This window comes from Stegodyphus dumicola, chromosome 4 (assembly GCF_044657685.1).
Source record: "Stegodyphus dumicola isolate Sdum_Otavi_A_Nest chromosome 4, ASM4465768v1".
Taxonomy (NCBI): domain Eukaryota; kingdom Metazoa; phylum Arthropoda; class Arachnida; order Araneae; family Eresidae; genus Stegodyphus; species Stegodyphus dumicola.
Window position 1 is genome coordinate 114,806,025 of NC_140771.1, and position 14,011 is coordinate 114,820,035.

At 29.8% G+C, this 14,011-nt stretch overlaps 1 protein-coding gene across 8 annotated transcripts in view; it reads right to left on the reverse strand.

The window, feature by feature from the left end:
• Vps13 (vacuolar protein sorting 13C) overlaps positions 1-14,011 on the reverse strand; it is a 334,969-nt gene that overhangs the window by 39,740 nt on the left and 281,218 nt on the right. For all 8 annotated transcript variants that reach the window (XM_085815349.1, XM_085815348.1, XM_085815353.1 and 5 more), the window contains 6 exons: positions 7,872-7,953; positions 4,459-4,528; positions 4,259-4,364; positions 2,378-2,497; positions 2,159-2,292; positions 1,771-1,852 (listed from right to left, as the gene is read on the reverse strand). In XM_085815349.1, the coding sequence (XP_085671475.1) occupies positions 1,771-1,852; positions 2,159-2,292; positions 2,378-2,497; positions 4,259-4,364; positions 4,459-4,528; positions 7,872-7,953 (594 nt within the window). The remainder of the gene's footprint in view (positions 1-1,770; positions 1,853-2,158; positions 2,293-2,377; positions 2,498-4,258; positions 4,365-4,458; positions 4,529-7,871; positions 7,954-14,011) is intronic.

The window sequence follows — 14,011 nt, forward strand, 5'->3', positions numbered from 1 at the left end:
AAAGAAGTTGGTTTTTAATTGAAATATACAAGCAAAACTACAACTAAATCTAATCACATTTTTTCTCATTATAAAAATATGAAAAGAATAAGTTGTGAAAAAATACATTTTAAAAAGTTATCACAGCACAAATACTAAAAATATAAATACTAAGCACAAGCTAACATTTACATAAATGAGCATTAGACAACATTATTTTATTCATATTATTGAATGTTCGAGTTATGTTATGAAAAAAATCTGATGTGTACACCACATGACTTCCTTGTACGGCATATTAAATTATATGCATTTTTCTTGCAATTCATTTAAACTTATTGGATTGAATTAAATCTACTTCACCGACAGTGCATAAACCACAATAGAATAAATGCCTTCTTTAAAATTCACTCTAGTATTTGTTTACCATAGCGACACTCTGGCGCTAGATTCACTTAAAAATTATTACTGTAACTAAATTTGTATTACTGTCAGTTTGCGCGCAGTGCTTCAGTACAAATTTTAAATTTTCGGAAAATACAATTAGTTTTTTCTTTATAAAACAAATTCTTATACACTATTAAGTAAAATAAATAAATAAAGATAATCATCTATGTATAAAGATGACACACTGAAAATTTCATATATGTATGATAAAAACAATTTGACTTATTAAAACTCGAAAATCAGCTAAAATTCTCACTTTTTGTGTTGCGCAAAAGTGATGACTCTACTTCAGTATTATATTTCGTTCATATTATAACTCATAATGCAGAAAATTTATATCATTTAAAGAACAGAATTATCTAATTGTTGCCACATGTTCTATTCAAATACTATAATAAAGCTAGAATGATGTATAAAAGAAATTAAGCAAACAAAACAAAAGAGAAACAGTTTTTCACAGATGATTGAGTATTTCTCATTTAATTAATTCAGTTCTCACTTCTCAAGAAGACAAAAATACATAAAAACTCAATATCTATATTAAAAAATTATGAAGTAAATCTTAAACGCTTATTTCCTCGAAAAAATTCCAGAAAGGATTAAGCATGATTTAAATAATAAATGAAGGCGTTATCTTTGTTGTTGTGAAGCTAAGTTTCTCTAGATTGGCAACAAATCCACTAGTCTCCTGTTTCAAATGTAAACATCAATGGCCGCCATTAAAAAAGGCTTAGCGGCAATTAAACAACTTTAAAATTGCTGATAATTCTAAAAATATTGCACACAGATTTACTAAAGGCATAAAATCCTTAACCGGAAGATAAAAACAACATAATTCAATCATTTTTAAAGCAAAAAATGTACAATTTGCCAACATATAAGAGTAAAGAAACTGAGATCACTGAGCTGGGTAACAGAGTGGATATATATATAAATATATTTATATACGTTTGGTGCATCCGATTGCAATCAAAATACGAGGTGCACATCTACATGTTATAGCAGTCCTATATACAAAATTTCAACGTTCTGAGGCTACTCGTTTTTGAGTTATGCGAGATACGTACATACAGACGCCACGAAAAATTCTCTTCAGAATTTATTTTAAAGCAGTTTTATAATTTTTTTGAAGGAAAAAAGTATTTTATTCTGTCCTTACGTACAGATATCACGCAAAAACAACGTTAAATTGCATTCGATAGCGGTCAAAATGGATATTTTCGTTGAAATATGCTGCCTGAAACTTTTCGCGATTACAATACTTTCTTTTTACTTCGTACAAGGAAGTAAAAAAGCAGTGGTGAAAAAATAAGCTTTGCATAAATTTAACTTTTTTCAACTTACTTGTCCAACATAATGACTAGTTACTTCAGAAATAAGTTGCTTTTGTGACATGAATACATATCGCTTCTCAAAGTAGTCCAACCTAAATTTATAACAAAATTATGAAAAGGATTTTTATAGTTGCTTACAACATTATTTTCTTTAATTTTTCTGATACAGAGAAGAAATCTAAAAGTTTCATTTATCTGGATTGCAATTGTAAAAGTATTACTTGTAGCTTCTGTACATTAGAATATAATTATAGTATTAAAATATAATGTAGTATTAAAGCATAATTATAGTATTAAAATATAATTATAATTAAAATATAACAATCATTAATTAGTGAAAATTAAAAATTGAAAAACTATTCCAATGCTTAAATTATTAAATAATAAAATTATCATACTTAAAAATGACATCTTGAATTTCAGTAAGTGTAACACCAACACTCTGAAGAAGTAAATTTAAAAAGTCAGAATGTATTGGTGTAGGTTTATTATCTTCTTGATTTCCACCAGTCATAGAAAAGCTAATATGCACCTAAAGGAAAAAGAACCAAATTTTCATTTCTGACTGAACTTCAATGGAAAAATAAAATGTTAAATACTATAAATGAACATAATACCTTTAAAGGTGAGAAATGTAAATTATCAAAATAGTTCACTTTTTCTTGAGATGAATAAACAGCTGCTAAATCTTTCAGAGAAGAACTTGCTACCTCTTTATCTAAAGCCATTATTTTCATCTAAAAAAAAAAAAAAAAAAAGAAATGATTCATCATTAAAAGCACAGTATCACAAACTATTTCTGACAATATAGCTGTTACAGAGATCAGACCAGGAGTTCACAATCAGGCATGATTTCATAGTTTTAGGGGGAGAATGCGGTCAGCCTTTTATTTACCTGATAAGTCTATAGTTTTAGTTTATGAATCTAAAAAACTATTTTCGCTCAAATTTTGGTGTCTATCCACATTTTTTATACTGTTTCCATTTTAGCTTATAAAACACATTAAAAAATAATCTAAATTTAAAAAAAATGTGTATTTTTAGAGTTTTGGAAAGGGTGGGAGGAATGGTTGCTCAGCAATGGTAAAAGGGATGCATGGGACAAAAAAGTTAAGAAACCACGAAAGTAGGCATATATAAAATAATAAAATACTTCCACAGAAGATTATTTATTTATTTAATTTATTAACAGCTTGCTGAAATTGAAAAGATAAAAGAGGTTTGAGGTAAAAACTTGAAGTGAATCTTAAATTTGCTTCAATCTTAGTCCTAAAAGGTCCTTGATCTCTCACATCCTTCATATAAGAATAATTACAAGGAAAAATACTTTTTTAAAAACTGCATTTAAAGAAGAGTACATTTAAGAATGCTGTTGATGTCAAAAATCAAATTATGAAAAAAATCAAAGATTTGAGTTTTCGATTTTTTCAACATTTGTGGAACTTAATTAAGACTATTTTGTTTCCTCCCTAGAAAAACATACTGAAAATACAATGAAGTTTTATTCCTTTAACCTTTTGAGGCCGGGGCTCTGGTAGCAGTAAAAGCTACCGAAAGACGGGAAATCTTGAACCGAATGCTTTCCCCTCGTTAAGAAATCACCTCCTATTTGCAACAAAGATTCTTGTGTAGTTTAATGGATTCTCAGAGGGGTGCATCTATGTCGCAAAAGGGAGATCTTTGAAAGAGATAAGTGGTTGAAAACCCAGGGACGTCAAATTTGACATTTCACCCCACTTTTCAGCCTGTAAAATGGGGGAAAAAGACGCCAATAAAGTGGACAACCCTGTCCATTCAAACAGGGAATACAACTGCCAATATATTGGCCATCCGTCTACAAAAGGTTAATCACTTTAAATTTGTACATTACAAAACACTATGTTTGACTTAATGTATTGAGCTCAATGTATTGAGCGTCACGTCAGCCATCTGTGGCTGACACTAGACTTTCCGTTTAAGGCCAACATTCTCCAACAATCCCTTCCTCCTCATCAGAAGATGGCAAAAATACATCTATTCTGGGCCATTTCCTAACAAGAATAATTTCACTGCTGCTATCACTTTCACACTCTCGGACTGAAATTTTGACGCTCAGGGCTAAAGAAAATTTTTGTCTGCACAGGGCCAAGAACTGCAGTGAACTGGTTTGTTGTAAAGGGAACACTGGCCACAAATCCATTTTGATAAAATCTTATCTAGTTGGCCAAATGATAAAGAAAGCAAAACAGATTTGGTGCATAACGTGTTGAATGAATGCCTATAGGAATCATGTTCCAAACTTAAACGATCTTCTACTGTGATAAGTATCATCTATAATACCAGCGCTTTTAAGTGGCACACATGGCCTGAACAGGATTGCCTAAGAAATATGCATGGTGCTCAATGTGTTAAACAATCATGTAAATAAACCACCTGTACAATCATTCCTAAATATGAAATTTTCCTTTCAAAATTTGAGAATTTTTAATTTACATGATCACATAAATATGGGTACTTACATGATCTATTTCAGGAGGTTGATCAGCAGTAAAAAATAAAAGTATAGAATTTATAAAACCTTGATCAAGTTTTACATGGAATTCTTGTATCAGCATTTTACAATACCTAAGAGGAAATAAAAACAGATTAATTTTTTATTATAAAGTTACATTAAAGCAAAATAATACAGAGAAAAGGATATAACAACCAATTTACTTACTTAAACTGGGGAACAGCACTATGTTCAGCTTTACGAAGCATCACACTAAGTTCAGTAAATGGCTTAGGTGCTGTAAAGGGGTAAAACATTGACCTTAAAAATCAGGAACTTTTGGATTGCTATTTATTTATAATAATGTGGAAGAAATTACTATGTATGCAAATATAATGAAACTTAGGATGACCACTTACACTTCCAGATAATTCAGAAAATATGAATTTATGCTAATGATTATAAATGATGCTTAGTATGCTAGCATAGCTAGCTTAGTATAGTAATGATGCTTATATTTATGATTATAAATGATGCTTAGCATCATTTTTTAAATATGCTCTCAGAAATGTTAATCACTTTTAGAAGTGGTCAACATAATAGTTTTATCACTTCATTACTTTACACTAAAACAAGCATAAATTCATTTTACATAACAACTGATTAGCAAAAAAATTTTCTGAAAATTGTTAAATTCATTTTACTTTTCTGAAGATTATCAAATTTGCTTTTCTCATTAATTAAATTGGGCCTTTTAAAGCATAGTAATCAAACCAATATTATATTATAATATTGTTCTAATTACACCTAATCTATATCTAATGGTTCACAAATATATAATATATATTTGTGAACCATTAGATTTTCCTGAATGCAAATGGTAATAAAAATTGAAAAAAGGCTTAGCAAAAATATGTTGTCTATTGAGGTTTTCTGATTATTTGCATAATTTAACACTTCTCTAATACAGATGAACAGAATCTATTTTGATTTATTCACACTATAAAACCAATATACATAGAGGATAAGGGGAGGGAAAACAAATTGGTACATCTATGAAATACTTAGTAGGTCCTTCATGGAAGCATAGAACTGCTGAAACTTAGACTGTAAATATTGAGGAATATTCTATAAACAGTAAACACCATAGTTTCTGCAAAGCAATTTATAATTTTGTTGTTAGATTAAATTATTTGATTAAAGCTAAGCACAAAATGACAATCTGTCTATAAGAAAGAATGCCTACATGAAGGACTTTCTGAGGGGAGTTGGCTTGTATCGATAATAATTTCGGCCATAAATATTGGTATTCGTAGACATATCTATGTGAATAGGGTTCTGTTAAAAAAGGCCACTGGAGTCTCATTCATACTCAGCATTAGAAAGGCTGTGCAGTGGAGTCATTAGAAAGGTTGTGCAAGAGTTCATCTGTCAAAAGCATTTATAGATGTTTACCGAGTCCCACTGAATGCTAGCTCGTTTAAGACCATAACACCAAGGACCCACCAAACTGAATACAGTCTATTGACAAAAGGGAACCACTATATTGAGTAAAATCTGATGGCATTTATAATCCATGGATCATGAGGTTTTCACCAGCCTAACACTATTGGAAGTATGACTGGTCAGACCAGGTTATTCATTTCTAGTCAGCAAGTACCTAGTATCCAAATTTCTAAGCCCAGGTGAGCTTTGGGTCCTGCATTTTTAGAAGTGCATCCAGAGTCCTTTTATGGCCACATGTTTTCAAGCTCAGAGCTTTGCCAGAATTCTTGTACTTAAGATGCACTCTTGAAATGGTCATCTGGGAAAATCTACATTTTGACTCTATTTCTGAAATGGTACAATCCATCTCATGAGTTTATGATATAATATAACAAATAGCATGAACTGTGTAAAATTTATCATTTGAAGGTGGAAATATTTTAGATGAGCTTCCACAGATGTCTATCACTTTATTTATGCACTGATGGATTCAATCAGTGCAGAGATAGTATTACCACATATTCGGCATGGTTCAACTCTTCTTCCCCTTGGTACTTCATAATATTTGCCATTGTTATAATAAATAAACATTAATCTTCATAGCATTGACACAGAATATGACTATCTCATGATGAATTTTCTAAACACAGATCAAATTTTACAGAAAACAACAAATATGCTTCGGATGAACAATCTAGAATGAATACTGAAAAGAGGAGATTGACAGATCAGGTCAAACACCAGGCACAACCCAAGAATCAAAAAGATCAGCAAAGGCCAAGGAACGACCTGCCTAGAGGACTAGTGAAGAAATACATGTCAAATACATCAATCAATGGCCTCCCAAGAAGAACTTTTTAGACCAGAGGACGGCAACTTACATAGAGAAAACCTGCATAGCAATATATAAAGATAACTGTACATTTTCCTATTAAATTTGAGGAATATTCTCAGTACTGACATTTGAATATCATTCTGGCCTCAGCAAGGACCTTTAGCTCAGCAATGAGTGCTTCCATAAAGAGTATGGCCTCAGATATAACTGTACTTTTATTAAAATTGCAAGTAATCTAGTTTTATTTCATAGCATAGGGGAGAAAGGAAGACAGAAAACATTATATATATATATATAAACTTTTCAGAATTTTTAGGTATAAAAAAAGCATATAATTGTTTCACAGATAATTTCGATATTATTTTTTATATATAGTTCAGTTATTTATGTAGCAGAATAAGTGCATGTTCAGAAAAAATTAATGAGGTATTTACTAGAATTCTGTGCACTCTCAGTTACTACTTTTTTACGTTTAAAGACGCTAGGTCTGAGTAGTTGTTTTAATACATCACCTAGTCGAGTGCTAATTCTGGTGAGGTGACTTTAAGATTTACTTTAATAAAAATAAATAAAAATTTGCCTATGTTATCAAAACACATAAATGACAGAAGTTTTAAATAGGAGTAGGAATCTACATTAAGAAAAACAAGGTTTGAAAATGTCATAATGTCATTAAGTGCCCCCTGGTTGTTTCCAGTGTCAGCAATATTTTCGACCACGTCATGAATTTACCTTTAGTTTTTAACATTAAGTAATATTTCATGAAATTAACCAAACCAAGTGTCAAGATAATTTAATTTATGAATTATAAGCAATTTGAATGCAAGCACGAAAGGATAATATATGATTTATGAAAACCTCTTCTGAAGATGTGAATATAATGACACTTTCATAGTAATTTATAAATACAAGGCAGAGTATAGTCCAGAAAGCAAATTGCCATAAACAAATGAGCAAATATCTTAAAAGATTAATAAAAATAGAATATTATTTTATTAATTTGTAATCTATTAATCTGTAATAAAACATTACAAATTTTAGCAGCATAATATATCAACTGTAAAGAGGTACATGTAAATATCAGAAAATAATCCATCACCTGTGATATAATCCAGCAACCTTAACAAATTATTCCAATATTTGATGCAAACCTATTGGCCTATGACCTATTTTTGTCTAAGATTTTTACTATCAATTTAATTCACCTCTCTTCTTAGCTTTAAATCTTGTAGATGGGGAAACTAATATGAATAAATATAATAATATATTGGAGTAATATATAGTAAAATTTAAATAAATAAAAAGAACTGCAAGCACATACCTGTTTCTGCAGCAACAGATTTTGGAGGTGGTACTGGAGCTAAAACTACTGGAAATACATTATCCATCAACTGATTATCTATCTAAAAAGCAAGAGAAGTACAAATGTTTAATTAATGAATAACCAATTGAAAAAAAAAAAGTCAACCCCATTTCCTTACTTAAAAACTAGAATAAAATTATTTGTTCCATCTAAGATGCACAATAACTGAGGTAGTACGCAAAATAATTTTTAGAAGCATAAAAAGGGAACATAACAGCAATGTTACTTATAAATTCAAGTACATTTTATGTCTTAATTCTTGTATGATTGTAAAATAATCTTTACTATTACAAATGTCAAAACTAAAAGAAAATATCTGGTTTGTTCTCTGAGAAAATTATTAATAATACATTACCCTTTTCCTTTTAATTAGTTTAATAGCACATAACATACAATGAATAAACAACTAATGAATGCATTACAGAAAGAGGAGATATGATACCATTTTATTATGTAAGAAAGGTTAAAAACGACTGCAATTCACAAAACAACATTTGTGAATTTGTTTTTCACAAAACAACATTTGTTTCTTTTGTTTTTCACAATCTGAATACGTTACAGCTTACAAAAAGAGATAACGGGATTCACTTAATTTCTTTCTCAATTCTAATACACTCACAAAACACCAAAAATATAGATTCCTTTTATCTTCATTTCAGCTGAATTTAGATTTAGATCTATTTTTTATTTGCTTCATCAATATGACAAGAAAAAATTTTAAAACTTCTGAAAAAGTGCTCTTATAATAATGTTGATAAAATATTACATCAAGTCCCCGACTATGGAAAAATCAACAAAAGGACTATTTTGAAATATGTCTTAACCCATTAACTGACAAAACTACAAGGAATGTTTCTTTCTCATGAAAATAATAAAACATTAAATTAAGCATTTATAACATAAATTTACATTGAAAATTAAAAGAAAAATGCTCTTACTTGTGGAAAAAGCGAGTGTTGCATTCATGCAACGTCAGCGGAATAAGACCACGGATGTTTAGTGAGTAGGTTGTACTCATGTGATGTTTCTTTTGAGGGGAGCGCAGGATTACTTTTTACCTGTATACCATTTTATAAATCTACAAATCACTTTACTTGTAATTAATTGAATATTAAAATATACATTGTATTTCTTTTACAAATACAGATTATTTCATTTGAAAGATTCAAGCATGAAAAGCTTGATTACAATCATGATGTGAAGCTACATAACATACTTTGCATCTATAAACAGTCTGGCTATGGTATTCTTTACAACAAAGTCTTTTGTTATCAATGGACTTTACTATTTCTGGCTAATTTTACACTCTCAATAGGAGTTTGCAAAAGGAATAATGCATTCTCGCGTCTGAAATTTAAAAGAGACTTTATATTTCCAGTAGTAAAAAGTGGTGATATTTAGTAAGTTTAGATACGGTCTCATATAATTTATGAGTTTTGTCAATTTGACTATTGTCAAATGCAAATTCTGCTTTATATTCCTGCACTGCAAACGTGATATCCATTCTCGTACAACAGGAACAGAAATGTCCTTATCAAAAGACCAATACATTTTTTCCTTGAGGTAAAGAATGATATCCTGTAAGCAATAATATTCCAATAAATCTTCTGATATAGGCTTCAGATGCAATAAATTCTGGGCCTTTTTTTTTTTGCTGAGCGTACATATTTGTCTGTTCAACGAGAAGAGAGTAAATGTCATAAATATCTAAACCAAAAAGAAAATCAAAAATCTGTGCACTAGTTTTACCTTTTGTCTTTTATAATTTCTCTTCCATCTCTTTCTTCATGTTCTTCCTGAGACATAACTAACAGTTCCTTTTTTATCCACTTCAAGATTTCAGTCTTCTGCTTTTTTAACTTTTTAGTATGACTATAACTGCTTTTAGAAGGCTGAAACTTAATTCTTACGTGAATTTCAACTTCCTCAGCAGTATCATTTGGTAAAATATCATTATCATTATTTAAAACATTGCCATTCCTTTCTTCTTCGTCACCAGCCTCTGCAATTTCTGGGGAAACAACAACAATATCAGTTTCATTCTGGTCATTATTAACATTATCATCATTTGTTTCTTCATTAAAAAATCTTTGAAGGGCTTCTTCTAATGTAAGATACCTCGGTCTAGGCATTTTTAAACAACCAGAACATGAACCCGAACATCGAAAGGAATGAGTGAAAAAAGAGATTGACTACCCGTTTCCTGCTGACGTTGCGTCAACGCAACATCTGTTTTCCATTCCTTCCCAACACAAATATAAACATCTGACTGATGTAATGTTCTGATAAATGGTGACCTTGACTAAGAATAGATCACTCATAAAGACAGCGATTCTTTCGTTAAATATTTTCAGCAAAAATACCCGGTCGAAAATTTTGCTTAAAGTATGAGATTAATTATTATAAACAAAATGATTGTTGAAGGTAAATATTTGTTTACAGAAATAATCTTCATAATATTCCCTACACAAAATCATCTTGGGGTATAAAATATCTTAGGTAGTTATATTTAGATACACATTTATTTTGACCGTTGCGTCAACGCAACACCAGCGGCTAATGGGTTAATTAAAAGGACTATTGTTTGCATTCTATCATTTAATAAATCTCAAGAACATTTACGAAACTTATGAGGTATTATGATCATTATATAACTATTAAGACATCAAAAAGTCCACTGTAATAAGTTCTGCTATATGATTATTCAATATGTAACCTGAACAAACATATGCAGAACACCTTTTATATTTTTAAAATTTATTATTTTAATCATTTTAAATACAGCTACTTCTTGCAACACATTAGGTAATTTGACTTGCTTTCTTCATTACTGATATGTATATAATGGTCAAGCATCCATTGTTCATAATTACTTAATTAATTTACAAGTGAATTACTTCAATTAGAGTACAATGCATAAGCAAATATCTCTCTAATCTTTCTTCACTCAGCCAATACACTATTATGAACAGATAATTGTCTAAAATAATTCCCTTGTTATTTTTTTGCTGTTAAAGTCTAAAGAGATATTTAGTATTAATAACAGTACAGTCAAAAGTCATTAATTCGGACACCCATAATTCGGAATGATCTATAATCCGGACCACAAAACAAAAAACTTTCTGCGCATGCGCCGCGCTGACACATGCGCATAGGCGTTTACGCGTGCGCGTAAGACCCTTTACGACTGCGCATATGAGTGTGCGCAAGTGCAGAACACGTTTTCGCGTGCACGTTTTATTATAATGGACGTATAAGCTAAAATTGTCTAATTATCTATTTCAGTTAATGTTGATGATTGCGTTGTTCCTTAATTTTCGAATTGGATCCGGCTTATTATTTTTTGCAGACTGTAAGAGCAATTTTATAAAAGTAAGCTTAAACTTTCGATTATATCAAATAGAATTTCCGATATATATTTGTTAATATGTAAAGGATCTAAAGCGAAAGTATGTTTTGAAATCCGAAATCTGTTTATCAATTTCACGCTGCTCGGCGGGGGGATCGTCGCGCGGCGGGCGCGTAATGAATTGGAAGTTGATCTGTCAACATTATCTTTATCTTCAGCGCAGATGTTTTTATTTTATTTGGCTTATAATTCCTTACCAAATGTAGTATTTCATCTCGATATGCTCTGTCTTTGATATGATTTAAAACAAGTTCCTCGTCATTATAATTCGCTTTTGATAGCGAAGAAAGTAACAGAGGTTATTGAAAACGAAAAAATTTCGATTGACAAATTAGTCGGTGTTCTCGACACAGCAATTATAGGACTTGAACAGCGTAACTTTGTAACTGAACAAGAAATTATGTCTGTTTAATAGAATTAAAGAGAAAGTATTATCACATGAAACGAAGCAAAACTTAAACAACTTACATTGAAAGAAATGTTTAATAAAGTAAACAAATAAATATGAAGCTTTTTCTTTTTGCAAATTTTGATACCCTTTAGATCATAATTGTTCTTTATTTCATAAATTACGGTTTCATATTTTTAATTTTAGAATTTCTGCATGCCATCTTACGAGATTTAAACTGATGATCTATAATCCGGAAAAATCGATAATCCGGAATCGCCGAAGTCCCGACGAGTCCGGATTAACGACTTTTGACTGTATTTATTACTTTCTAATAATGTGATTATTGCCACATAAAACTTTAAAATTATTTTGAGAACTAATAACTTAGTTTCCGATTTCTAATTCCGGTTTTTAAGCCACTGACAGACAATGCCATGTCTTAATGGCCTAGAATATTTTTTGTAATTTCTTTAAAAAAGTATACACATGTGCATTTTGAAATATGTCTGAGACATGAAAGCAATATATTAAAAGTATATAAATCTAGATACAAAGTACTGAGAGTATTTTGACACTAAAATCGTGAAAATACCTCTTTTTCGAAGCAGTTTTGGGAAATTTGGAAGTTCTTAGCAAAACTCTGTGCTGGTCAGAGGGTTAAAACAAATTTCATCTCACCTTTACAAATCTCATTTACTCTGATGAACTTTTACTGTATCCTCTCTCAATAGTTAGCACATTTTTAGAGAGAAGCCATTTTATTAGAGTTTCTCATAATTAGAACAACATAATATCATAAATATATATATCTTCCCATTTCTTAAAATCTAAGTTTAAAGATAAACTAAGAAATTATTAATAAACTAAGAATATAAACTACCAAATGAGACAGGATGGTTTCAAAAGTTATTCTAGCAGATAAAAAAAGGAAGAAAAAAAGAAAAAATTTTCTCCCATCATAAAATGGCATCCATTAAAATATAATAAATTTCTCTTTGAACAGGATACTTGTAAACATATTTAATATGAAATTATTAAAAAATATTAGAGAAAATTTTCATGAACAAGATTAAAAATTCTCATAAATATAAAAATCAGTTTGGAATATTAGCATGGAATCACTTTGGAACTTTTCAGCAAGTATAATAATTTTTTAATTCATCAAATTTTTAGAAAATATTCCATTCTTAAAAAATATTCTGCTGATCTTGAGGATTGTAATCACATGAAGAAAGCATGAAACAGATCTGCAATTTGAAAGAATATAAAAAAAGGGACTTTTTTGCATAGCAACCCCATTTGCTCATTGTTTGTTTCTACAGATCTGCAATGCCTCATAAAAATAGATGGAATTTAAAATAGCATGAATGCAAATTTGATTCTGGAAGAATTGTAATGTATCATGGATTGCGAATTATCTTAGCATGAAATTGATATTGACAGTGATAGAAATATGATCACTGTGAAGCAAAGATTAAACCATTGGGATCTGGACGGATGGATAGACAGATATTCATTATCACAATGTCTTAAACATATTGTTCCAAAGAGGACAGATATCTTATGAATCCAATGCACATAAAGTGAAAAGGTACACTGAGCAGAAAAGGGGGGAGACAGATCTATATCTCCCATTCTACTAGCCCGGTTGAGAAATTCAAATTGCGTTTTTCACACCTTGAACCTTGAGAGCCCGACTTAGGATATGTATTAGATTTATATATAGCATTATTCTAATATGGGTATTATGATACTAAATTTTTCAGACGTGAAAATTTTTTTTCCATATTTTCCTTTTACGACTTAAATTATGCCAAATTGTCAATTTTGTGAAAACCGCATGAGTAGTTTTTAAAAAATTAGCTCTCAAAATTTTAGCTTCTCAATGTAAATTGAATATGATATATATATTTATTAGTATTTCTTTTTTTTTTTTATTAAACCTGCTTGATTCCTTCTTCCAGAATTCGAAATTTAGGCTTCAACCAAATAAAATTCGCACATTTCTTACAATTTATTTTTTAAATTTGTATTTTAAAATATTTTTTATAAATTTTTTGAAAAAAAATTTGTATTAAACCTATAAAATTTTTAACATCATCTTAAAATAGATGTATTTCTAGGCACATTTCCAAAAAATTAAAGAGATTTTTATTCAAAATTTTTCCAAGATATACATGAATATATATACATATTGGGGCATTTTGAAATTTGACTTTTTTTTTTTTTTTTTTTTTTAGCAATAATAACACCAAAGGATAGTATGCACTTTCTTAAAATTATTTGAGTATGCAATTT